General features: G+C 59.4%; 10 protein-coding genes across 10 annotated transcripts; 5 read left to right on the top strand and 5 right to left on the bottom strand.

Moving 5' to 3' along the window:
* Positions 1-1,018: 1,018 nt before the first annotated feature.
* On the bottom strand, positions 1,019-1,751 carry BXZ73DRAFT_101950 (uncharacterized protein; the record flags this gene model as incomplete). The annotated part of the gene is made up of 5 exons (XM_048015064.1): positions 1,019-1,060; positions 1,109-1,333; positions 1,411-1,449; positions 1,522-1,652; positions 1,712-1,751. 5 exons carry the CDS (start codon positions 1,749-1,751, stop codon positions 1,019-1,021), a joined length of 477 nt encoding a protein of 158 aa, XP_047877297.1.
* Positions 1,752-3,667: 1,916 nt separating this feature from the next.
* Positions 3,668-5,633, bottom strand: BXZ73DRAFT_78000 (uncharacterized protein; the record flags this gene model as incomplete). The annotated part of the gene is made up of 11 exons (XM_048022778.1): positions 3,668-3,899; positions 3,964-4,034; positions 4,107-4,186; positions 4,251-4,269; positions 4,508-4,576; positions 4,634-4,705; positions 4,752-4,808; positions 4,943-5,094; positions 5,187-5,293; positions 5,349-5,419; positions 5,589-5,633. The coding sequence occupies 11 exons, from the start codon at positions 5,631-5,633 to the stop codon at positions 3,668-3,670; spliced, it is 975 nt and encodes a 324-aa protein (XP_047877296.1).
* Positions 5,634-6,529: 896 nt separating this feature from the next.
* Positions 6,530-7,413, top strand: BXZ73DRAFT_77999 (uncharacterized protein; the record flags this gene model as incomplete). Its single annotated transcript, XM_048022777.1, has 4 exons — positions 6,530-6,579; positions 6,601-7,024; positions 7,045-7,187; positions 7,251-7,413. 4 exons carry the CDS (start codon positions 6,530-6,532, stop codon positions 7,411-7,413), a joined length of 780 nt encoding a protein of 259 aa, XP_047877295.1.
* A 2,416-nt stretch (positions 7,414-9,829) lies between these two features.
* Positions 9,830-10,021, top strand: BXZ73DRAFT_25593 (uncharacterized protein; the record flags this gene model as incomplete). Its single annotated transcript, XM_048017713.1, has 1 exon — positions 9,830-10,021. A coding segment is annotated over one exon (192 nt), but the record flags the coding sequence as incomplete, so codon positions are not given.
* Positions 10,022-10,054: 33 nt separating this feature from the next.
* BXZ73DRAFT_17492 (uncharacterized protein) lies at positions 10,055-10,579 on the top strand (the record flags this gene model as incomplete). The annotated part of the gene is made up of 1 exon (XM_048017550.1): positions 10,055-10,579. A coding segment is annotated over one exon (525 nt), but the record flags the coding sequence as incomplete, so codon positions are not given.
* A 3,387-nt stretch (positions 10,580-13,966) lies between these two features.
* On the bottom strand, positions 13,967-14,224 carry BXZ73DRAFT_47815 (uncharacterized protein; the record flags this gene model as incomplete). Its single annotated transcript, XM_048019943.1, has 1 exon — positions 13,967-14,224. The coding sequence occupies one exon, from the start codon at positions 14,222-14,224 to the stop codon at positions 13,967-13,969; it is 258 nt and encodes an 85-aa protein (XP_047877292.1).
* A 213-nt stretch (positions 14,225-14,437) lies between these two features.
* BXZ73DRAFT_101946 (uncharacterized protein) lies at positions 14,438-15,401 on the top strand (the record flags this gene model as incomplete). Its single annotated transcript, XM_048015063.1, has 3 exons — positions 14,438-14,530; positions 14,588-15,253; positions 15,306-15,401. 3 exons carry the CDS (start codon positions 14,438-14,440, stop codon positions 15,399-15,401), a joined length of 855 nt encoding a protein of 284 aa, XP_047877291.1.
* A 314-nt stretch (positions 15,402-15,715) lies between these two features.
* On the bottom strand, positions 15,716-20,089 carry BXZ73DRAFT_77997 (uncharacterized protein; the record flags this gene model as incomplete). The annotated part of the gene is made up of 14 exons (XM_048022776.1): positions 15,716-16,258; positions 16,313-16,468; positions 16,519-16,739; positions 16,790-16,908; positions 17,395-17,572; positions 17,638-17,922; positions 17,970-18,113; positions 18,174-18,231; positions 18,288-18,716; positions 18,769-18,992; positions 19,052-19,168; positions 19,227-19,298; positions 19,351-19,638; positions 19,687-20,089. 14 exons carry the CDS (start codon positions 20,087-20,089, stop codon positions 15,716-15,718), a joined length of 3,237 nt encoding a protein of 1,078 aa, XP_047877290.1.
* A 395-nt stretch (positions 20,090-20,484) lies between these two features.
* On the top strand, positions 20,485-21,558 carry BXZ73DRAFT_77996 (uncharacterized protein; the record flags this gene model as incomplete). Its single annotated transcript, XM_048022775.1, has 1 exon — positions 20,485-21,558. The coding sequence occupies one exon, from the start codon at positions 20,485-20,487 to the stop codon at positions 21,556-21,558; it is 1,074 nt and encodes a 357-aa protein (XP_047877289.1).
* Positions 21,559-21,995: 437 nt separating this feature from the next.
* Positions 21,996-23,072, bottom strand: BXZ73DRAFT_77995 (uncharacterized protein; the record flags this gene model as incomplete). The annotated part of the gene is made up of 1 exon (XM_048022774.1): positions 21,996-23,072. The coding sequence occupies one exon, from the start codon at positions 23,070-23,072 to the stop codon at positions 21,996-21,998; it is 1,077 nt and encodes a 358-aa protein (XP_047877288.1).
* Between the last annotated feature and the right edge of the window lie 2,264 nt (positions 23,073-25,336).

Raw genomic sequence — 25,336 nt, 5'->3', positions numbered from 1 at the left:
TCACTGGACACCGTGCTCCAAATATGCAACAAGGAGTGCTTGTCCGTTGTCTGTCAGGTGGACAAGTGGACGGATCGTGGTCGTAAGCGGGACCCAGCAATCATCTGTGAGTTGTCCGGCTGAGAAAGTGTATGACGCGTGAAAAATGCTGAGGTAAATGGGAGCACAACAGTGAGCGACGGACGCATGACCAGACGTGAAACTTGACGGACGTCACCTCCTCCATATGTCCAGATCTCGACACAGGCGTCGGTGCATACTATAGGACGATGTTTTCCACGTTGAACGCCAGATGATTCCCTATGACCTGAGAGGATGTTGATGAGGGACATCGTGGATAAGAGACGAGGACGGGTACGTCGACAATAGAGGACACTAAGAAACGTGTTTGCTGTGAGGGCCGAGGCGCTACATAAGCTGGCGTTCACACGGATTCATTTGACAGAAATCATTGCCAGCCCAATCATACAACACAGCGAACAACCAACGTGGCAGGGATGGACGTTCTTAACAGTGACGCCAATAAATTCATATAGCAGACGAGAGAGGACTTCGCACAAAAGCGAGGCGAGGGCGACGGACTCACACGAGGCCGTCGTCATATGGAATAAGGCAGTTTGATCAGCGGCGAATGGCGTGACAAGAGATAGAGATACAAGCGGGGGTTTCTGATACTCGTAATGTAGAAGAAGGGCGCAAGTGTGCCCGCAGTACCGGCGAAAGGAACTGTGAGGGGAGCAGAGGCGGTTAAGGAAAACACCTGAGTTCCTGCAGGGATATTGCGATGAGTCACGGTGCATCTTGTATTTGCCCCTCCGCATCGACTTCGGCCGATATACATAGAGCAGATGATAGAAAGGGGACAGACACAAGAAAATCAGCAAGATGTGCTTGTCGAGGATGTGAACAGCACTTGCCTTTATCGGTGCACTGCGAAATCCGCGGCCTCGATGGGAGGCGGCTGGTCCGAGCGTCACGGTTGAGAACGGAGACGGTCGAGAGAAGTGACGACGAGACCCTAGAGGGCCAACTGGCGTCCGCGTCTGGGGGCAGCACGGCTCTAGGATTGGGGTGAATAAACGACACAGACTTTGTTGAGGGTACATACCGGGGTAGAAAAGAGAGAAGGAGAAGAGGGTTGGCGCACCCCATCCTCGTCGCTTTCGTCGTCGTCGCGGCCGCTCCAGTCTCCGCTTCCGCCCTCCTGATCACCCGCGCGCGGCCGTCCCGGTCGCCCGACGTCGGAGCCTACGTCCGCCACGTCCGCCAGGGACGCGCAGTCCGCGGTGGCGATGTGGCTGAGGAGAGTCGAAATCAGGACGGTGCGCAGACGCTGGGTATTAGACCAAGGACGAGGGGAAGACGATGAGTAGCCGTCGTCAACCCGGTCAATGACGTTAACACACGCACCTGCCGCAGAGGCCTCCACTTCAGCGCCGCGTCCACTCTCTACAACGAGTTCCATCTACCCCGGCGCGCGTCAGCATGGCGGATGCAGCACCGCCGAGCAGAGTAACGTACCTGGCCATGGTACGAGCGGGGGCGCGGAGCAGGCGGTGTGCCGACCGCCGCTGGCGATGGGTGCGGACAGAAGCCGGTGGAGGCGAGGTTGGACGGGACGCGGAACGCGCGCCGGGAGAGTGTCGAGGAGCCTGCGAGGGTGTGCGGGGCTGAGCGCTGAGCTGGGGGCGTGGTCGCGGTGGAGGAAGACGGGAGGCGGCCGACGCGCGCATGAGTCGGAGCCGGATCATAGACGACGTGAGGCCCGGAGCGCCAGGTGCCTCAGTGCGGCCCGGGCGTCGAGCACGGTGGCAAGTTCTGAGCACTGATACGCCGGTTGACCTCGGTCCTCGGCTGGTTCAATTGCAAAAAAATGCTATCTACTACAGCAGAGATGGCGACTAAGGCGTCTAACCTACAGATACCGGTCCCCGCGGATCCAGCGCGTCCAGCGCGCACCTGGTCAGGAGGTATCCTATCGTAGCGGCGAACGGGGCGAGAGAACCCTCGTGCTGGACGGGTGCCTTGCGCAGGGCGACCGATTGTGGACGCGATTGGCTTGAGGCGCGGCATTGGGCGTGGCGACCGCGACAGAGGCTGACAGAGGCCCCTCGGGAAAACTGGTGATCATGTGCACGCGCAGGGCGCACGAACCCACTGATCCGTCTGTGCCAGATTGGTCAAACGAAACGTCTGCAGATTCAACCGCGATGACCATGTCAACAACGCGCGCCGTTTCCATAGGCGCCCTTTCGCCCTTCGTCCGAGGAGCCGGTCATGCACATGCGTGCAAGATGATCATGAGCGAGATAAGCGTGCAGACAGGAAGACACTCACGCACTATCTACGCCATCACAGCCTCGCGGCTTCCGGACAACGGTCCGTGCGAGCGTCTGTGGACTGACGGAGGGGAGCGACAGTCGCAACCGCGCGAATCTTGGTCTGCTGAGCCGCCAGAGGGTTCGGCGCGTGCCTGCAAATATGAAGCGGTCTGCAACCTGATGGGCGAAATCACCGTCAGAACACATGCCGAGAGGGAGGGGGCACACCTAGAAGAAAGGGAGCGAGGTCCATCCCGAGCGAGGTTGGCTTCGGCTGCAGCTCGAGCCAGTTCCAAGTTCACTTCCGCCGAGGCTCCGGCTGGGTCGCTGGAGACGGATAGCGCCAACATTGAGAGCGTCCACTCACATTGGGCGCAATGCCATTCTTGTCTGTGGAAACCAAGTCAGATCATGAAGACCGTCGCGTAGACGGACGCACTCGCCTAGTACATCTTTTCCTCCAGAGGAACCTTAACAGGCGTACGAGCGAACAGCCCGACGTACATTGCGAAGTCGAAGCGCAGTTGGCCGCATTTCGTCGCCTTCCGCTGCACACCGTGTGTGGGCAGGGTCGGGTTAGCAGGCCTTCTCGGATCGCGTGCGCCAGACAGGGAGGAGGTGGCGGGAGGTACTGGGTGCGCCCTCTGGCAGCAGTCTGAGTGGACCAAAAACGACGGACACGACGAGCATAACGGGGTTAGCAAGGTTGACTCCGAGCATACAAACAGGCTTACCTTTGCCATCAAGTCGACCTCGACCATCGCAAGCGGTCATCGCGTTGTAAACGAGGCGCACTTCAGCCCTTCGGGGACGGACGGAGTCGCCCATTGTGATCTTCAATATGGTCCAATGGCCCAGTCGACGCCGCGGAGCACCGGCGCACCGAAGCTGGAGCGTACAACGAGTAGTGGGAGTCGCCGCTGGCGAGACTACCCGAGGCGTTGATCGTCGGAGGCAGGATCATGGCCCGAGGAAGAACGCAGGATCGTCCTCGTCAGGCATGTCCGACCGAGGTGAACGGGACGCCACCGCACGGTCCAGTTTGCAGACCCATGCCGACGTCGACCGCCTTCGGTGATCGGTGTGGAGGGAAATCATGCCGTAGGTCATAATGGCCGACGCAGCTGTGCAATCGAGTGAACGGATAGCAGCGCCGACGGATACGTCTTGCAGCTGGAAAATCCAAGAGTCGGCGCAGGTTTTTTGTGGACGGCAAGAGGGCGGATGGGGGTGGACTGATGTCCGTGCCTGGGTGCAGCAAGCATCGAGCGAAGGCATAAACAAATGAGACCCGGACGGTGTGCGAAACACTCACCTGCCGTAGAACAGCGAGCACTCGCCGAGTGCTACGGCCCGACAGAAGTGCTCTTTGCGAGCGTGCGTGGAGCCATTGGTGCTGCTTCCGCGACCTCCGCGACCTCTCCTCTGCGTCGTCTCGTCCTCCTGTTCCGCGTCCCCTCGTCGATCTTGGACTCCTTTATATGCACATTCTCTGTGTCATACAACGGGGTGGGGCGACTATACGGACCGTGGTCGACCCGCACTGCATCAGGAAGTAGTGACGGGCCAGCTCTCAACCTACAGCACCGCGTGAAACGAGATCAGGCGCAAAGCCGGGACGGGTGATAATGCACGGACAGACCTTGACCCAGAGCCGATCGAGCTCCTCGAGGGCACCGGAAATCTTGGATAGAACGTCTCTGAAGGAATCCCCTATCAAATAACGAGGACGATGGTCATGAGTAAATACGCTGAGAGCGGGCAGGGATGGCCGTACATGCTCACCTGGGGCGGGTTTCTACCGTGCTCCCCGTACATCCCCGCGGTTATCGCCGTCGTCGAAGTGCTGTCTACAGCCGACTGGTCTATGGCGACGAAGACGACAGTATTAGAGAGCAAGAACCGGCCCATAACGTCAATCGTACGCACCTGCGCCTTTCCCGGCGCACTGGGAGGACCATAGCCTCGGATAGGTGCCTCGCAGTGAACTGTTGCCTTCACTCACTGGACGTGGAGGGGCGGCACATCAAGGCTCGCTCGGAGGAGCACTTCAGCCGGCGCCGCCGCAAGAACGAAACATGCTTGTGAAAGGATTCAGCCCGTCTCTCGTCCGCCCTTTCGTCGTGAACGCTGGCGGTGCTTGAGGCGTGTGGTAAGGTTCGCCGTGGTGAACGTGGCGACCTTACCGGAAAGACCGAGGGTCGGAGGCGGCGCTCAAGGAAGGCGGCGCGTGCATTTGATGAGCAGCACGAAAGCTAAGAAGACGACAAGGTTAGCAAGATGACTCTGTCGATCATGACGGCAATGCTCACCTTCACGTGCTCCTTCCGACGTCTACTCCAGTACTCCCGCTCGTGATGCTGTACCGGAAAGTCTGCTGCAGACTATAAGTGCACGTCAACAACTTCACGACGCAGCCCAGGAACTTACCGATAGCGAGTCTCGCGGGGATCGGGCCCACAAGTGAGGAAACATGGATTGACATCCCTGCCGGCGATGTATCCAAGATGAAGAGTCGATTCGAGGGGCCGGGGCGAGAGAGCGAATTCGAGGGCCGTGCCTGGAGGGAGCAAGCACCGGATATAAACAAATGGGATACGGACACCGCGAAGACTACTCACCTGACGAGAACCCAGCCCTGACGTCGTCCTCGGTTCACGTGAGCACGAGAGACGCAACGGCAACAATGGCGTCCACGACACTCCCACACGATTCCCCGTGTCCACCGTCTTCGCAACCAAAGGAGACGTCGTCTCCGGTGTCTTGCGGACAGCTGCGCCAGTCGATCGCGACGAGTGCGAGGAGCGCGACGAAGACGACAAAGTTAGAAAGATTGAGGCGGTAGATGATGTATACCACGCTCACCTTCGTCAGAGAGCCGCAGCTTCGGTGCTTGCGGTGCTCGAGACATGACCACGCGGGAGCTCCGAAGGTTGGTAGCGGGGTCGCCGAGCGACGACTGCGCTGTGGGCCTGTGGAAAACGAGCATCGGTATAAATTCATGAAAACGTTCGGCGGGAAACTCACCTGTCGTAAAATGACGGATTGGCTGCTCCCTGCAGCGGTCTTCCATTCGAAACGAGCACGACGATGAGTCGCTGTGGACGCAGTATGGAAGTTGTATGGACGCCGTCTTCGGCGGCGGTGTCGGCTCGACGCGCGCGCACGAGGACGCGGCGTATTGGCCGTCGCCAAGCATATGAAGATGGGGCAGGGGGATGGTAGGGCGCAGACGCATCGGGAGGAGTCCGGCGGGCTCGCCCATACCGTCATGAACGCGATTTTGGAGAGGCGGGAAACACCAGAGGCCATCGTAGTCGGTAGAGAGCGGGGGTCGCAGTCGTGGTGCAGGAATCCGGAAGAGGCCTGGTGTAGGGCGTGCGGCGGTCGCGTCGGGGCGTGTGGGTTCGTGATATGCGCAAGCTGGTGGAGAGCAATGGGAGGAGGAGGAGGAGGAGGAGGAGGAGGAGGAGGGAGGTTGTCGGCGGCGGTGGTGGCGGCAGCGGTGTCGGAGAAGGCCGAGTGCTGAGCGCTGCAATAGCGCCCGCATCCTCTGGTCCATCAATTCGACGTCGCGAGAGGCATTGGCACGACGGGCAGCCCAGGGGCGTGTGAGATCGGGAAATGTTCCCAGATATGTTATTGTATCGACCCATGGGCGAGACTTGGAAATTCTGATAGATACTCAAGCCGTTTTTTAACATGGGCCGAACATTTCCCCGTCTTTGTCGGGTAATCCGACTGACAACAGGCGCAAGTCTTGGAAATGTTGATCACGTGTGTGTCGTCGATGTCCGGGTTCCCGCATCAGTGAGCACTGGCCTTTTCGTTGCAGACAACTCAGAGGCTGCCAGAATCGATTCATGTCTCATGGTGGGCCCCAGGCCTTAAAGGGACGGTAGTCATGTGATCTGAACTTCAACATTTCCGAGACTCGCGCATGTTGTGAGCCGGATTACCTGACAAAGACGGGGAAATGTTCGGCGCATGTTGACAAAGAGTTTATGTATCCCTCAACATTTCCGAGTTGCTGACGGAGTCTCGCCCAGGGGTCGATACAATAACATATTTGATAACATTTCCCTACCTCACACGCCCCTGGGCTGCCTGTCGTGTGGGGACGGGCAACGCCAGCGAAGCCCGTGGTCAGCTTAGTTAGTGTTGCAGGGACTCGACTCGAGTCGACTCGGGAGTCAGAGTCAAGTGCCATGACTAAGAGTCCGACTCCAAAATCTGACTCCAATTTAGTCACCCATTAGTACACGACTAAGCACCAGAGTCGGGTTCAAGTCAAACCGGAGCCGCCGGTAGAGTCAACTTTGGGCGCCTCCGGGGAAATAGCAAAATCGATCATCCCGGCCCACGCGCCCGTGAACGACCTCGAGCCTGCGCCGCACGCCGCGCTCGGGGTGGACCTCAGCGCCTGCCTGCGCCTCGAGAACCTCACACTCTCCTTCGACTTCGCGCCCGTCGCGGACGCTGCTGCGGGGATGTGGGACCTCCTGCGCGTCGTCCGCGCCACGCTCGCGCTCTACATACGCGTGCTCGTGCCGCAGGTGCAGGCGTTCCCCGCGCTGCGCGAGATCGCGCTCCAGGTGTTCTGCGCGACAGCGGCCCCCGCGGCGTTCGCGTGCTCCACAAGCGCACCGTTCCTGGGGGAGCCCCGCCCGCGCGACGGCAAATCGGTGCGGATGCGGACGCGGGTGCGCGATGCGTGCTGTAGAACACACTCGATGCGGCGCTTGGCGCGCTGCCCGCGCTCGAGACGGTGCGGTTCTTGATGTGTGATGTGGAGAGGAGCAGCGAGGCAGAGACGGTGGAGGCAATGGGGCACTTCGTCGGGGAGCAGCTGCCGAGGACGTGCCGGTCAATGAGGGGGACTGGGAGCGAGCCTAATAACCGAGCTAATAATCCCTATTCATTGACTAGCTTTCCTTTGAAATCTTCTTCATTAACAGCCTTGAAATGCTCGCTCGGGGAACCGCGAGCACCCCTGATAGGCGCCAGCATGGTCCTCAGCGGCCACCCTGCTCAGTGCCATGCAGATTTGATGGGTTTTAGGATTTTTTTTGAACTCCTCCTGCCCATGTAATACGGATGCAGAAGCTATCTACATGGTTATAGGAGGTGTATAATGGTCGTTGAATCACATCCTGCTGCAATCCCTCGCCATACAGCTCAAATCTTTTCGTTGGCCCATCGTCCTAATTGGCAAGGAGACTCCCATCGACTCTCGGCGACTCCCGGCATGACTCTTAATGATGAGTCAATTATGGGAGTCAGGACTCTAAAGTTGACTCGGGCCAAGTCGGGCCGAGTCGAGTCAGAGTCGAGTCGAGTCGAGTCGCCGCAACACTAAGCTTAGTCAGCACGGCACAACCTTGCCGATGGTCGCGGTGGCGCTGAGCGCTTGACCGCGCGACGGTGCGCGAGGGCGCGCGAGGGGCGCGCGCGCACTGTCGCGCAAGCAGCGCGCAACATGCTGGCGTGCGCGGAGGACCCCGTGGCCCAAGTGTAGCCCTTTGGCAAAGCTGTGCGAGTGTGGCGTGTACCCTTTCTCCAATGGCCATACGAGCTCGTACGAGTTTGTTCTTTGTAGTCATTAACAACACTCGTACGAGAAAATAAATGTAACACTTTGCTAACATTCGTACGACAGTGCCATGTGTCAATGCCTCGTATAATGATTGGCGGCTGCCATCGCAGTCGGCGTGCCACATACCACTGCCTGGCGGCCCTAACGGTAGGATATTCTAAGAAAGTACAGGAGCAGCAGTACGCAGTTGAGTGCTCCGTGATACGCATGTTTGAAGACTCACGCACCATTTTTCGCGAAGATATTGGCGAGTCGCCGTGGGTCTCGTACGAGTCGGCGCTCTGTCGCCGTCGGCAACACTCGTACGAGGCCACCCGATTGGCGGTGTTCATACTCCACAGGTATTGGTGTTGTGGTCGGCGCGCGAGCGGAGCACGCGCGCATCGGGAGCGGGTCAGCGCGTCCTCGGGGCGACTGGGCGGGCCGGGTCGAGGAGGACCGGCCATGGACTTTGGCGACCTATTCCGGACTAATGAGTGCTCGCGCGGTCTGGACGCGCGAGCGTCGATCGTTCTTGATTGAGACGTCCCCGCTTCCAGATATACTGGGCGGGGCTCGTCCGGCTTCCTCACGCAACTTGTCACTACCCGTGTGCGCGAGGAAGCTGGTACGTCCGCCCCATGCACATCCATACAACTATGTACTTACATGTATTGCGGCAGACTGTATTGTCTGCTAGGTGAATACTCACGCAACTTGTCACTACCCGTGTGCGCGAGGAAGCTGACTGTATTGTCTGCTAGACGCTTCTCCGTGTATAGACGCCATATATCTTACAGGTTATGAGCCCTGCTTCCAAGCATTGAACCGAACACCAGCCAAATCGAAACCTACGCTACATCGAACCATGTCCGACACAAAGACTCGCTACTCCATCCCGAAACTGATCGCCAATGGCTCCAATTGGGTCGTATACAAAGACAAGTTCCTGGCGGTGTCCGGAGCGAAGGGATTGACGAGATACATCGACGGTACCGTCCGCATACCCCCTCGGCCTATTCCCTTTTCCCGTGTCAACCCGCACATCCCCGCACCCACAACCCCTGGAACATCCCCCTCCCCCGCGCCCGTCAAGGACATGTACTCGCACCTTGACGACGACACCTACCATAAGCTGGCCGAAGTGGTGGACAAAGACTACGACATCTGGGTCCAGAAGGAAGCGGACGCGCGCGCGCTTCTCTACGAGAGCATCCCCGACGATGTGTACATCAATATACGCGCCCAACCATCCACGGCCGACGCCTGGGCTGCTATCGTCCGCTCGTTCGAGGGCAAATCCATCATGTACCAGAACAGCCTCCGCACCCAGATGCAGAACATGAGATGCGCGGCGGACGGCAACCTTCGCGAGCACCTCGCCAAGCTCGCGCAGGCTCGCGAGACGCTCAGCAGCTACGGCGGGACGATCTCGGACGAGGAATACAGCGCGATGATCATCGCTAGTCTCCCGGAGATCTACCATGGCCGGGTCAACTCTCTTGTCGACGCCGCACGCGTCACCGGCAACACTCTCGGCTACGACATACTCATCCACACTCTCGAGGAGGAGTACGACCGACGCGCCGAGGCTCGCACCTCAGGCGAGACGGCCCTCGCAACCGGCAAGCCCATTTACAAGTGCTTCAACTGCGGCCGCCCCGGGCACGTCCAGAAACACTGCCGCGCTCCAGGCGGTGCAATGGAGGGACAACCCTGGCCGAAGTCGAAGGGCGGCAACGGCGGCAATGGCAACGGTGGCGGCACCGGCAGCGGTGGTAATGGAGGTGGCGCGAGCACAGGCGCTGGCGCAATAACCAACAACGCAGGAGGCGGGGTGGGCGCGGGCAACACCAACAAGAAGAGTACGGTCGCGTTTGTTGCGCTGCAGAACATCGCGGGCACGGCGCTTGCCGCTCGCCCGGGCGAGTACATCGAGGTCTACGACAGTGGAGCCTCAGCACACATCTCGCCGTACCGACACCGTTTCTTCAACTACCGCGATCTCACACCACCACGCCCCATCACCGCTGCCAATGGCGATACCTTCGACGCCATCGGGGAGGGCGACATGGAGGTATGCGTCCTTGATGCCACCAACGACTCGCCGACCACCATCACACTGCGCGATGTACTATATGCACCTGGGATCGGCTTCTCCCTCGTGTCCATCCGCAAGGCAGACGAGGCGGGATACTCTGCGATCTTCGCCCATGGAGAGTGTCGTCTGCAGTCGCGCGAGACCGGTGACATCGTCGCGCGCATTCCATCTTATCACGGTCTCTACCAGATCATCTCCTGCTTTGCCGATGATCACACCCCCTCCCCTGCACAAGGCACCGACGACACCACGGCACTGAGCACGCGTCCGGCCAAACGCGGGCCGCTCACCATAAGCGTCATGGACCTCCACCGCACGATGGGACACATCTCACTCCGCACCGCCCGCGACATGGTCACTCAGGGGCACACCGATGGGATCAAGCTCTCGGACACGGACGTCACCACTCAGTGCAAGACATGTGTGCAAGCCAAGCTCACGCACAAGGCGATCCCAGACGCCGCACACGGTGCCCCTCACGACATCCCTGTAACCGCGTATGGCGACAAGTTCCACTCCGACGTGTGGGACTCCGGCGAGACTTCTCTGGGGGGCGATCGCAAGGCAGTTGTATTCATCGACGATCACACAGGGTGGATACACGGCGCCACGCTGAAGTCAACCTCTGGCACTCACCAAGCGTATCTCGATCTCGAGATGGAGCTCAAGACGCAACGCGGGCTTACGCCTAAATGGCTACACTCCGATAACGGGCCTGAGTTTGTCGGGCTTCGTCCCCACCTCGCGGAGAAGGGAACCCACTGGTCGGCCTCACAACCACACACCCCCGCGCAGAACGGCAGGGCCGAGCGCAGCCTACGGACACTCCGCGAGCGCGTCGCGGCAATGCTCACGGACTCCGGCCTGCCGCTCGCGCTGTGGGCGTTCGCGTTCCGATACGCAGTGTTCCTCCACAACCGGACGGCGCGCGGTGGGCCCTCACCATACGAACAACGCTTTGGTGTTCCCCCGTTCCTAGGTGGTCTCCGTCCGTTCGGGGAACACATGTGCATCTATGTCGAGCACACGCGCAAGCTAGCGCCCAACACCGAAGACGCACGGTTCGTGGGGATGAGCACGCACCACAAGGACTCCGCGTTGGCGTACACCCCTCGCGCGCACAAGGTTGTGCTCGCGCGCTCCTACGTTTGGGACAACGGCGACAAGCCGGGGCCACCTGAGCCGCGGTTCGACGACGCGGAGATCACCGGGCATGTCCACGATGGGAGCGAGGGGGCGCGGGTTGAGGAAAACATGGACGACATTGTCGCTCCCACCGTAGACGCACCTGATGAGGCGGCAGCCGAGCAGGGGGCGCACGAGCAGGGGGCGCACGAGCAGGGGGCGCGCGAGCACGAGGAGGACAGAGGAGACGTGGAGGGACAGGAGGAACAGGAGGGACTCGAGGTGGTGGAAGAAGCGCCGGCCGAGGAGGCACTGGGACGCGGACACCGCGTCCGCCAGCCCTCGCGCTGGCTCCGCGATATTCAGGACGGCGTCGGGACGACTGACGGACGCGCGCGCGCAAACACGACACACGCGCGGGACATCATGGGGGAGCTCATGGCTCTCTCCAGCATCATCCCGGACGTCGCCGACACACCCCCACCCGAGGTCACCTCCCTCGACACAGCTTACCGCTGGGCCGCGCACTATGCGCTCGGACTGGTACAGCTCGGCGATGACCCGAAGAACCTGCGCGAGGCACAAGCGTCGCCGTACTGGGGCCAGTGGGAAGAAGCAATCCAACGCGAGATGGACAACCTGCGCCGCCACAAAGTCTTTCGCGTCGTTGACCGCCCAGCAGGCGTTACGGTGATTGACACCACCCAGGTGTTCCACCAGAAGCTCGACGCGGAGGGGATGATCAAGGAATTCAAGGTCCGAGTCGTCGCGCGCGGGTTCCAACAGCCGGACTATGTCGAAACCTTCTCGCCTACAGCTAAGCCGGCCACCATCCGCCTCATGTGTGCACTCGCCGCGCGCAACGGTTGGCCACTCCTCCAGCTCGATGTCCGGAGCGCGTACCTTCTTGCGCCGCTCGAGACCCCCGTCTATGTCAAGCCACCACCAGGCATGCTTGCACCGGGCGACGAAGGGAAAGTATGGGTTCTCGACCGTGCGCTCTACGGCCTCCCACAGTCCGGCCTCGCGTGGTACACCAAGTTCAGTGGCGATCTCCGGAAGCTTGGCTTCACCCGCAGCGAGCGCGACCACTCCCTGTTCACCAAGGGCGAGGCACAAGTGCGCGTCATGCTCGCGACCATCGTGGACGACATGTTCGCGACTGGGCCACCAGAGTTGCTCGAGCCCTTCCGCGCTGCGATCAAGGAACTCTACGACGTCAAGGACATGGGTGAGCCGGAGTTTGTCGTCGGCATCGAGGTCCACAGGACGCGCGAGCCGGAACCAGATCGCATCTACCTCTCGCAGCGCGCGGCAATCGATTCACTTATACGCACTCTCGGTCTCGTCGGCGCCAAGAGCCTCTCCACGCCCTGGCTCGCGGGTACCACTCTGTCCAAGGACCAATGCCCCACGACCGACGCTGGCATCGCGGAGATGAGGAAGTACCCGTATCGTGAAGGCGTCGGCGCAGCGATGCACATCGCAGTCACTACTCGCCCCGACATCGCCTTCACTGTACAACAGCTCTCCCGGTTCATGGCCAACCCCGGCCGCGAGCACTGGGAGGCGCTGAAGCGCCTCGGACGGTACCTCATCGGCACGCGTGAACTCGCGCTGGTGTATGGGCGCAACCGCGAGGGACTCGCCGGGTTCACAGACGCTAACTGGGGCACCGGCGATGATACCCGGCACTCCGTGTGCGGGTACGTCTTCACCTTGGACGGCGGTGCCGTCTCATGGTCCGCGAAGCGTCAAGCCGTCGTCGCGCTGTCCACCACCGAGGCGGAGTACATCGGCCTCACTCATGCGGGGAAAGAGGCCGTTTGGTTGCGCGGACTCCTCGTGGAGGCCTACGACCCCGCTTTTGCGGACTACGCTATGCGGCTGTACAGCGACAACATTGCGGCGCTCGACCTCGCCAAGAACAATGCGTACCACTCGCGCACAAAGCACATCGACCTACGGTACCACTACATCCGCGAGCTGGTCGAGGCGAAGGACGTTGTACTCGGGTATCGACGCACGGAGGACATGCCGGCGGATGTGTTCACGAAGGGGCTGGGGCGCACGCGCATGGACCATCTCGCCGAGCTCTACGGTTTGGTCCCTCTGCCGCGCTGAGGGGGCGTGTTGTGGTCGGCGCGCGAGCGGAGCACGCGCGCATCGGGAGCGGGTCAGCGCGTCCTCGGGGCGACTGGGCGGGCCGGGTCGAGGAGGACCGGCCATGGACTTTGGCGACCTATTCCGGACTAATGAGTGCTCGCGCGGTCTGGACGCGCGAGCGTCGATCGTTCTTGATTGAGACGTCCCCGCTTCCAGATATACTGGGCGGGGCTCGTCCGGCTTCCTCACGCAACTTGTCACTACCCGTGTGCGCGAGGAAGCTGGTACGTCCGCCCCATGCACATCCATACAACTATGTACTTACATGTATTGCGGCAGACTGTATTGTCTGCTAGGTGAATACTCACGCAACTTGTCACTACCCGTGTGCGCGAGGAAGCTGACTGTATTGTCTGCTAGACGCTTCTCCGTGTATAGACGCCATATATCTTACAATTGGGGTGGTACCACCATGTTCTAACAGGACCTTCCAGGGTGTTTCGAATGTCGGTATCATTATGAATCATACCATAAACACACTTGCTCTCAGGTTTCAACTTTTTCGCACTTATGCCATTCCGCCAGCATTTGTTACCGAACTTGCAATGGTTGCGTATGTGGTTGAGTGGATTGTTTGTACAGCTTACACCGCCAATTCGAGCGGGTTGCCAGTGTTAGCGCACCAAGCCAAAAGATGCAGTGCAAGACGCTGCATTCAAGTGACAACTTGGCCATTCTTTACATTATGGATGGGTCTCGATATTTATCCCTCGCCTGGTGGAAAATTGCCGCGCTCTCATCCACCAATTGCTGCCACATCGCCGCCTGCCCGTTGGCGTAGCACGTGTGCCCTGGAAGATGCTTGGTCGCCTTAGCCCGCTCCTTCCAGTCCCTTTGGTGGCCCGAAAATGAGAGCACAGTGCAGTGCATCTCCAAGTCCAGAGCCTTCAGTTCTTCGCTCCACCGCGCCCTGCGGTGGTAGCCGCGGAACCACATGGACTTTTTGCCTGTTTCGTATTAGACCTATGGCATAAATATAGCAGGTGTGACCTTACTGAGGGTGTCGTATAGGCTGAGCAGGACTACGAGGGTGATGAGTACATTGAAATTGACGATTTCGTGGAAGCTCCTTCGGCGACGATCACAAACTGCCCCCTCACCCCTACCCTGGATTCTCTTGAACGCGCACCTAGCAACAGGGAGGCTCCGATGGACGTCCGTGTCGGAGATGAGTTTCGCTACCTGACCCAGCTCTGCTCGGAACCGCAGTGGCGTGACATGCTCAATAAAGTCAGTTCGGCGGTAAGCACTACATTGTTTCTATGAACGTTCTACGCCGCAGCTGACATCGGATTTCAGTTCTCCTCCAGAGCGATTGTTCACCCGAGACGCCCCGTGGAGTGGGCATACTGGCGCAACCGCACGGGTTATGTCACTGGCCGGATGTACCGGAATCTGACCGCGTACGGCAAGGCTCTGAAGTGGATCAGAGCACAGGCCGCCATCCGCGACCACGACCAACAGTCCGTTCAACGCTTCTGCCTCGCAGTCGGCCTACTGCACCGCGACATAGCCACTGCGTTCGACTTTGGGCCCGAGACGGAGCCACCTTCTCCGGACGATGACTTCCTCACACAGGTTCACGCATTCCTCGGCTTTGGCGCCGAGATCCTGGTACCTGACGGACAGTTCGCCCGTCGCATCGAAGAGCTTATGGATGCAGCTCAGGCCTTCATGCTGGACGGGTGGAGGGTTGAGCCCGTCAACCCGCTGGAGCGAGTGAAAGGCTCGAGCAGCCAGCGCGTGGAGACCGGCACACCGGCCAGCAAGCGCGACACGACCGGCGATGGACTAGCGCCTGCGACCGGCGATGGGAAGGCGCCCGCTACCGGCGATGGATTGGCGCCTGACAGCGCCACTGGCGACAAACGCGGAGGAGCAGCCAAATCGATACCAGACCGGCTGCCCCTTCCTCTTCCGCCAGTTCGCAAGAGTGCAACGTCGAAGTCAAAGCTCAGCACAAAGGTTTTACCTACAATATTTCCCCATAAACACAAGCTCACATTTCGCTTTGCAGCATGCGCCGCTTCGCCGAAGTGGGCGTCCCATCCATCTCACCGAGGCAGCCGTTGCCGCGAATCTTCGTCTTGCAAGCGCCGATCACGACACTTGAGACGAATTATCGACACCAATGCAGAAGAGGCCCTGACGTGGCCAGGCCACCGCGCTGCCTCTCCCGTACTTTCATGCCATCTTTGAAATTTACCGAACTGCGCTTCGTCGCGCGCCATTTCTTCCATGAATCTTGTTATTTTCCTGAAATCTTATCTTCTCCTTGCGCTACGCTTTTGCACGCCCTCCCCAGAATTCTATCCACGTCGTTTGGAGTACTTAGTTCCCGTTTTGCGACTTCCATTCGGACTACTGCTATCGAGCATGCGCAAATTATTCTATAGACCATGATACGTTGTTCCCCATCTTTGTGAATTACAACGAATGCACTGCGGTTTCGCGAAGAATCCGCATAACTAAGTTTTGGACTGTCTCCGATGGCGCCACAACATCGTCCTCATCACCCCAAATACCAACCATGTCTCGACGGTTGTACCAAGAGATAGCGATTCTCGTACCCTCGACCTCGGGAACGCCATGTTCCACAACGTTGGCCAAGACCAGCACCCCAGTGCCCGGCCTGTACGGAACGGAGTACCCGAGACTTCGAAGTCCGATATATGCGCCGTGTCCGTAATTTCCAAGGGTGACGAGGAGATCGTACCAATGGCGGAAGCTATTCACATCGCGATGGTAGGGAGTTTTTCGGTTGAAGATCATCTGCAGGGCGATCCCTGTGACTGGCCAAGGAATTCCCTCTGGTAAGTTCGCCTGGAGATACTCGCCCACTTGCTTATGCTGGCTGGGGACGAGAATACGTAAGACGGCATCCAATATTGCGCCAATTCGAGTGATCGTTTGCAACCAGCCTTGGACTTCGGCCTCATAGAAGTCTCGCGACTCGCGAACTTCACCGGTCTGCAAGTGTGGCATATGAGGTTTCACGTAGTGTCGAAAAACGCTCACACGTACGAACACGTCCTTCATCTGCGGAACTATCCCAAAGATGCCGCAACCTCCGTCTGCGTTCGAATTGAAGAACCCCTTGAATTTACGCCAGGAAGACGTCTGCATTGTGGGCTTGTCAAGAAACGTTTTAAGCTTTTTGGTGGCATCAAACAGGTCATCCTGTGGGTTTTATCAGGGACATCACCCATTCGAGTCGAAAACGTACACACATGACGGGCTGCTGACAACAGATCGGGGAGTGCCCAGACAAGTGGAACCTGATCGGCGTCGACAATCACGGCGCCGCTGTGGATTGCATGGGGAATCCCGCAATCCGTCACCGCAGGGACTGGAAACTCGCGCTGCAGACGCGCTTGCTCCGAGTCTCTCACTACTCCATGGCCCTTGGGCAGGACGTTGATGTGTTCTGCTATCGTCCATTCCATCGAATCTATTTCCCAGTCAACATTCATCTGCCTTGTCAATACCGCACATGCGCACATTTGTTGTGGATCGCCTCTTCTATAGAGTCAACCGCGTGGATGCAGTCTTCGAATATCTTCACGTCGAGCGCTTCGGGACAATCAATCTCAGCCCCCTTTGTGGGCCGTCCTTGCAGCCTGCGACGGATGCGTCGTCCAAGGGCAGACTTCATGGTGGTATAAACTGTTTCTCGAAGTTTCAAAGCCTCAGTGTCGTCCATGTCGGTACAGTGTGACGGTGAAGTGAACGAATGCGAGTGCAGCCGTGGTTGGATGCGACGAGTTGATCTCGCTTTGATAGCAAGATTCACGAGATCCGTGCTTCCGGTCACGCGCTGCAACCGCAGCACCGTAACTTTGCATTGCAGCCCGCATTCGCAGCCAATGATGGATCGCATGAGGGATTCTCCGAATTCGCGTACGTATAAAAGTATGGCAGGTAGTCTGCAATGCGTGCTCTTATAGTATAAACATTGTCACGTCCCATCTCTGTCTTGGGCCTGCACCACCACCGGCCGGCACTGGCAGAGCACCCGTCCCGCGCCGCTTCCGCGCGAGGTTGCGGTCGACCTTAGCGGTGGCAACGGCGGCGACGTGCTCGTCCACATCGCAGCTACGCATTACCGGTCGAAGATCTCGAGGCGCCCTCCTCGCTTTGGAATCCGAATGAAGACGCTACGGATGTCGATCGCGATGCCGCGCTCGACCTGGACGGCGGCAGTGGCAGCGCAGAGCCCGAAGGTGATGGCGCGGCCGAGATTGAGGAGTGTCTGCTGGATCCCACTGAACGGGCGAGCTGCCCCTGCATGCCCATGCGTACTGCGACGGCAGGTCAGCATGAACTCGGTGATGTTTTGAAATTCATACCTGATGGTGCGAACGGCGAGCGTGAAAACATAGATCCAGCCGCCTGAAATCCACCGCCGTGCGAGAAGAGGATCCCGTCCAGCTGGCCACGCATCTCAGCGACTTTGAGCTCGAGCTCTCGCGTCCTCGCAGCCTGGTCCTCGAGGCGGTTGAGGAGGATGTTGTAATCCCCACGGGAAACAAAATCCGCGTGGTTGGATGGCGCAATCCCGGCAAGGCTGCGGAGCTCCTCCACCGGATCTGTGGGAGCAACATGCGTTGGCGGAACGTTGCGAAAATCTCGACCTGTTCACAAGAATGAACGTAGATCGACTGCGATAGGGAAAACTTACCAGGAGGCGGCGGTGCCTGATTATGCGGAGCCAGTGACTCGGGTGTCGGTTGAGGGCGCGCTGCAACACCTGCAGCATGCCGACGCTTCTTCGCCGGTGGCTTGGCGGCCACAAGGCCTTCGCCATCCGCATCCTCTTGTGGATCTGACGCGCAGTTAGCCTGCGAACAGCATCAACCCCGGAGACTCAACGCGCCAAACTTACCAGGGTTTTCTGCGCTGATGGGAGGTGGGGGCGCCCGCGAATTGTATGGATAGTTTTTCTGGCACGTCACGCAACGTTAGAATCTGGAGTTGGGAATGAAATCGAAGTGCTCACCCTTATGTAAACCTCATCGGGAAGGTTTTGGACAGGTTCCATATCGTCTCTGTGGAGTGAGTACGCGTCCGGGTTCGCCGCGACCTTCTGTCTCTTTATCGCCAGAGCTTCCTCGGAATGCTTGTGATGTTCGCGCCACCACTCCTTGAACCAAGTCGGAACTAATGTTGTGTTCCCTATCATAGCCCACACCGTCGATACGGGAATGGGGTTAGGGTAAATGTGCGGATTCGCCCATTGCACGGCGGCCTTATAGGCGCCGTAGCCTGGAGCGAAACCCTTCTTACTAGGCGAGAACTTGGAGAGATCGCACCCGACCGAGCCCCCTTTGCATCGATGGCAATTCCCCCCACTCACGGGGAAGAAGATGCAGTCGACGTCGGCCTCTCGGCAGTTCCTGCATCGCCAGTCATAGGGGTCCTTGTCCGTCTGTGCGGTAACGTGGTTAGACCAGTCTCAAGCAGCAGCGCATCCGACTGACCGGCCGTGGTGCCCGTGCGCACGGATAGAATCCTGGTGGGGGGTTGAATGGAGGAAAGAAATCTTCAGGTGGAACGTATGGCTCTGAGGTGTTCGAACGTTTTGCAGGATCGTCGGACGCCTCGCCAGCGGTGCCCAGACTTCCCTTACCAGTGGCGGACGCCTTCGACCGCGTCTGCCGCTGGTCAACATCTGACATCTCCGGGGAAGAGGCGCCGTTCGTAGCTGAGTTAAAGCATCAGCAGAATATCGCAGCATACGTTGCGCAGCTCAGAAGCACCCACATTCCTCTGAGGTGTTCGCAGGCGCCTCCCGATGCTTCCGCTTTTTCGTCTTTCTCCTTCGTCGCTTTTGGGGCGTAGGCTCGCTGCTACGATCGCTCGTGGGACGTGCTTGTTTTTCTGTATGAAAATGTAAGCACAATGCGCGATGAAAGACTGCCTCTATTGAACTGCTCACCACACGGGGGTTCAGGATCAACTATAATATCTTCCGCGTCCATGGATTCGTCGCCAGTCAATGCCTTTCGAGCTGCAGTGGCAAAGGTCGGCGGTATGCAGGACATGGGAAACGAGATTCGCACCGGAGATCGCCGATCGCGATTCGGCTGGCGGTTTCGAAAGGCGGTCGGCTGGTGGTTTCGAAAGGCGGTCGGCTGGAGGAATCACTGTGGACGAGGAGGTGACGGCAGCCTTGGACGAGGACGCCACGGCAGCCTTGGACGAGGACGCCACGGCAGCCTTGGACGAGGACGCCACGGCAGCCTTGGACGAGGACGCCACGGCAGCCTTGGACGAGGACGCCACGGCAGCCTTGGACGAGGACGCCACGGCAGCCTTCGATGAGGACGCGACGGTAGTTCGCGGTGTAACTGGCGACTGTTGAACGCCAAGCAATGCGGAGACTGGAAAAAACTCACTGCATTCAATCCAGCTCTTTTTCTCGATGTCCTTCCACTCCAGGACGGGGACATCGCCTTGATCGTTTGCCTCCAAACCAAAGTCGAAGCCGTATGCTTCCGCCGCCTCTGCGTTGCTGCTGAATTGTCGGATGTCCCAGAGACAGGGGACGTACGAGGAGTCGTGGAAACCCCTCTCCATCTCGTAGCAGGCGTAGAGGGCTCTGCTCGGAACGCTCTTGAAGCGTAAGCGTCCTTCGTAGAACGCCCTGCGGACCTCACCAATGGCGAACTCCAACCATGGTGCCCATGTTGCGATGTTGGGGCAGTGGGGTGACGGGTTCTTCAACAACGCATAGTGTACTTGAGACGCCGCTTGAGCGAGTTCATGTTGTGTGACGGGGGGTCGTTGTGTTAGAGACATGGCAGGAGAGAGGGTGGAGAAACTGTCGGCGTCAATCGTCATCCCACCCGCCGTCTCATCGCCGATGATCTTCGTGGGAATCGATCGCGCCATGGGCATCAACTGGCACTCGGGCGCTTTGATGGCGTCGTGCTCAGAGCCGTATTACCGTCATTCAACGTCTCTGTTCTGCCCAAATGGAACCTCAAGGTCTCGCATTTATAGGTAAGCTTTGGCCAAACTTTTACGCATTTGTTCGCCTAAAGAACGTTTCAGCAGGTCCAACATCTGCATTAGGTCGGTGGCATCGCACGCGTCGTTGGGAAGCGCCGTAACGTTGCTCATCGAGCATAGATCCGTTGCGGATTCCGAGCAACCAGGTTCTCGGCCCACTCTCGGTTTGGGACTCGAAGACAATGCCGTCAACCGCCGCCAAACTTTTTATCCCTTCGCCGACTTGCACCGTCGAACAACTCCTTAGCCGCGACTTCCACTCGGCTCCCAACCCACTTCCGTGGCAACCCGGCGCAAATTTGGACTATTCCCCGCACAAGCCGGATGCACCTGCTGATATCCCCCGTTGGGTTGCTCTCGTGGACCACTATTCGGCAACCACGGCCGTCACCCTGCCTCACATCACCACCTTTGGCCCAGAAACTCTTTCCGTGATCCATCCAGGGGCGCCATCCTCTCGGCTGCCTATATGGTTTGTAGAACTCTGGGTTTCGCTATCTGACGTTTACAGCATGCGTCGGGGATATCTACGCTCAAGAACGTGGGTGCTCCACATGCGCGACACCGGCGCGTGGCCTGTTGCGGAGTGCGAGGACGTCCTTCGCCACTTATCTTTCCTACCGGCCACAGACCACGTGTGGCGACACGCCGCAACCCGTCTCGCCTCGTCCAATCAATGGATCAACTCAGATGTCCTCGACCTCGTCGCAATTATGCTCAACTCCGAGATTCGTGAAACGCCTCTTCGAGGTGTCGCGTTCGTCCTTTCCCCCGGCGTTTCGGGCTACTCGGCGAAGAAGCTCGCGGAGAGGTTCTCGCGTTGGATTGTTCGCCGCGTCTTCCAAAAGGATGCGACGCTGTACATACCTTGGCACTTAGACTCCCATTGGATCACCGTCGTCTTCGACATCGCTCTTGGCATCATCAGGTATGCCGACTCAAAGCCGTCGTATAGCACCACCTTGCTTCCAAGCGCAAAGCGCAAGATGGGGAAGGTTTCGGCAGCCATCGACAGGGCGACTGGCAGGCCGGTCCGCATGTGGAAGTTCGACAGCAAGTCAATCGCCTGCGAAGAGCAGAAAGACGACCATTCTTGCGGCGTCGCTGCGGCTTTTACCATTGCGCATCAGATATTCCCAGACCGCAGTCCGTGGCAGCCAGGCTTCCCGGATCAGCTGCGGCTCAGCCTCCTTTTGCAGCTCTTGCGCCGTGCGCCTCAGGTGCGTTCACTTTCTACCAACCCATCAAGTTCATGATACTCACGGCTGCCCCAAATACAGACGAACGAAGTGCATTCTAATTACGAGAGCATCTGGGAATGCTCCGACTTACCGCCTTCCACCAATGCGCCAACTCACTACCCTGCATCAGCCGCGTCGAACTCGCGTCTTGGACTCTCCTCACCGCCTCCACCAGCGCTTTCCCAAAATCTGCCCACGCACACAGACCTCAGCCCCCCACCACTGCTGTCCAGGGAGCTCGCCTCGAAGGGCACAGAGAACCAGCCAACGAACCATGGGGCAGCCCCACCACCGAAACATTCCACAAGTGCTCCCTTCTCCTCATCCGCGCGGGGCGCCCCGACTCTAGCGACGCTCGAATGCCCGCCCGTGCCATTCAGCGGACCCTCAACAGCGACGCTCGACCGCCCGCCGTCTGCAAAGCTCGGGAGGCCCACGCCTGCGAGCCTAGATCATCCCTTCACGCCATTCAGCAGGTCTGTCCCGGCGAAGCTCGAACGGCCACCGCCACCATTCAGCAGCCTCTCATCGGCAACGCCCGACCGCCCAACGGCCTCGCTGGAAAGGCTTACGCCAGTGAAACTTGAAAGACCGCCACCGCCGTTTGGTGCAGCGGCGGCTGTAGCACTCGACCGCACGCCCACGCCGTTCGGGAGAGCCGCGCCGATGAGGCTCCAGCGGCTGCCACCGCCGTTGGGTGCGTCCACACCTGTGGAACTCGACCGTCCGCCGACGCCGTTCGGGAGGGCTGCGTCGGTGAAGACCAACCCGCCGCCGCTCAGCAGCACCTCCTCGGCGACGCTCGAGCGCCTATCCACGCCGTTCGGGAGGGCCGCGCCGGTGCGGCTCCAGCGACCGCCACCGCCGTTGGATGCATATGCGCCTGCACCACTCGACCGCCCACCCACGCCGTTCGGGAGGGCTGCGTCGGTGAAGACCAACCCGCCGCCGCTCAGCGGCACCTCCCGGGCGACGCTCGACCGCCTATCCACGCCGTTCGGGAGGGCCGCGCCGGTGCGGCTCCAGCGACCGCCACCGCCGTTGGATGCATATGCGCCTGCATCACTCGACCGCCCACCCACGCCGTTCGGGAGGGCTGCGTCGGTGAAGACCAACCCGCCGCCGCTCAGCGGCACCTCCCGGGCGACGCTCGACCGCCTATCCACGCCGTTCGGGAGGGCCGCGCCGGTGCGGCTCCAGCGACCGCCACCGCCGTTGGATGCATATGCGCCTGCATCACTCGACCGCCCACCCACGCCGTTCGGAAGGGGCCCACCGGCGAAGATCAAGCCGCTTCCGCCCAGCAACCCCTCGCTGGCGACGCTCCAGCGCCCACCTGCCTCACTTGGGAGCCCCATACCGATGAGGCGCGAGCGACCGCCACCGCCGTTGGGTGCGTCCGCACCTGCAGAACTCGACCCTCCGCCCGCACCCTTTGGGAGAGCCCCACCGACTGCCTTGCGGTCGTTGGCGTGGTCTACTCTAGAGCGCTTCTCAACGAGCAGTATGCAGGACGCACTGCTGAACATCGAAGCACCACCTGCGCCGTTTAGAGAGCCGGCCATCAAGACGCGGCAGTTTTCATAGGGCTCTTTTATGCCCAGGTTGCGACGCGCGTCAGCTCACTTGGAGTCAGCACAGATGTAGGCGGTACGACCGCGAGCTTAAGCCGTACAAAAGAATCCCGATGAAGATTACTTGTTCCACGTTTCATGTATTTTACAAACCCCCTCACACTGCGCATCCTGCTCTTGACCGAGAATGACACCGTTCGCCATCGCGTGATAGATGTTTTGCAAGAAGCCCATCATAAACTCCGAAAGGCGGCCAATGGTAACAATAGTAGTGCAGTGGTACCTTCCCAGAGCCAACTGGAAAGACTTGGCGATGTAAGCCAGAAAGTCTATCGGCGATCAAAGCCTACGCCGACCGCCCCTGACTCCATCGGCGGTTGTAGGCGCCCATTAGCCGAACGGCGTTACACCAACGCCGTTGAGAAACACCAGTCCTCCGCGCATTGGGGGGATTTATTCAAAATTACCTCCTACCCCTGCACTCCCTTGATCAGTCCTCTAGTAGGGGCGGTGTTCAATTCAATGCAGAAATGGGTTGAAAGAGTGCAAGAATTCAAAGATCACATATATTACTGCCGTCCATGTAGGAACGGTCGGTATCGCTCATCAAGAAATAACAGGCATCGAGTACAAGGGAGAGGTGGCGACAAAAGGGAGTGTTGGAAGAGGAGTGGCATAGGGAAACTCGCAAGTATCTGACGTGGCAGTGGATTGACAGGGGGTAAACTCAGCGCGATTGAAACTCCAACGAAACATTGTCCAAGCAACTCATCTCGTAAAAACAGCTGATGAGTCCGGTTTTTAACACACCGCGTCCAGCACGTACAAGAGCTGAGCGATGACGCTGTACGCTCGGGGTTGCACGCTGCGGCCAACCTAGTGGTCTGCTTTCCCACCAGCGGTGCCGGATACATGTGAGGATGCTGCGAAATAACATATAAAGTCTGCACTCACCAGTGCCGAGATACAATTCGCCACTCTCCCTCGTGATTACCCACTCTTCAGACGCGCCGCGCTGTGGGTAGCGAGGCCCTCCTGGGACCATACCTACGACGCCGTGGCCCCTGAATGACTCCGCCGATGCACGCGAGTAGCGCGAGATGCTGGGGAGACGTGGAAAGGAGGACGGCGAGAGCCGTGAACCAGACCCCTGGCCGACGCCCGGCTCCAACGCCGACGCAACCGTCTGCGCCGCCGTCAAGTTCGCTGACCCCGAGGTGTCAGAGATGGGCAACGCCAGAGACGCCGAGTGCGTTGAAGTTGAGGAAGAGGCCACGTGGGAGGCCTGAGCGGGATCCGAGACAGACGTGCCGAACGTCTCTGAGGCTGGCGGAACCGGGACCCCACAAGCGCGCCCAGCAGCCGCATCTCCGGTCGACGGGACCTCCGTGGAAGAGCTTTCTGGGATGGCAGCAGAAGGGGTGGGTGCTGACGCGTGAGTCTTCGGGAATCCAGTGGACCAGTGGGTGCATCCAGATGAGTTTGTCGTGGCGGGGGACACGGGGGGGACGGGTGGCTGAGCGTGCGAAGCCAATGTCTGGATAAGGCCCTCGGTTTGTCGAAGGGCTGTATGCAAAGGTATCAGCGACGGGGATGAAATCCGCAGGACCAATAGTAAGGTGGAACCCACCACGAGAGGCCAGCTCATATTCGTCCTTGAACCCATCAATCTGAGTGTACACATAGGCGGCGCGGTCCCGGAGGTCGACGACAGATTCTTGAAGGTCCTCGAGCAAGAGGATCACTCTACCGTATGAGCACAGGTGATTTCCCTGGTGCATCCGTTGCGATAGCCTATCGGCAGCTACGGATGCATCTGGACGGATCTGGCGATCCGTGATGCGCGCCCGTGGAGGCGCGCCTCGTTGGGCGGCAAGGACGCGTGGCGCGCATCGACGCGTGGCTATGATGCACACCACGCGTCCCTCCCTCCGTCCTTGCTCTCCTCCTCCCCTCCCCCACCTCCTGCTCCGCCCCCACCACCGTCCAGGCAGACGATAGCGACTGTACAGTCGTCCTTCGTCTGCTATTGGACTCCGGTGTCACCTGGTGACACCGTTCAACCCCGCCCCCCTCCTCCTCCCTCGACCTCAACCTCGACCTCCATGCCGTCCTTCGCCCACCTTGCCGGCCGCATCCACACCGCACGAGGATGTCCATCCGGACGTCCTCAGCATGGAAATTAGAATTAGGGGGGCGCGGCGACGTACCGCGGCCCT

Source organism: Epithele typhae (assembly GCF_022376455.1).
Source record: "Epithele typhae strain CBS 203.58 chromosome Unknown BXZ73scaffold_28, whole genome shotgun sequence".
NCBI classification, from domain to species: Eukaryota; Fungi; Basidiomycota; class Agaricomycetes; order Polyporales; family Epitheliaceae; genus Epithele; species Epithele typhae.
The sequence above is the reverse complement of the archived record's forward strand: the minus strand, read 5'-3'. Positions and strand labels throughout refer to the sequence as shown.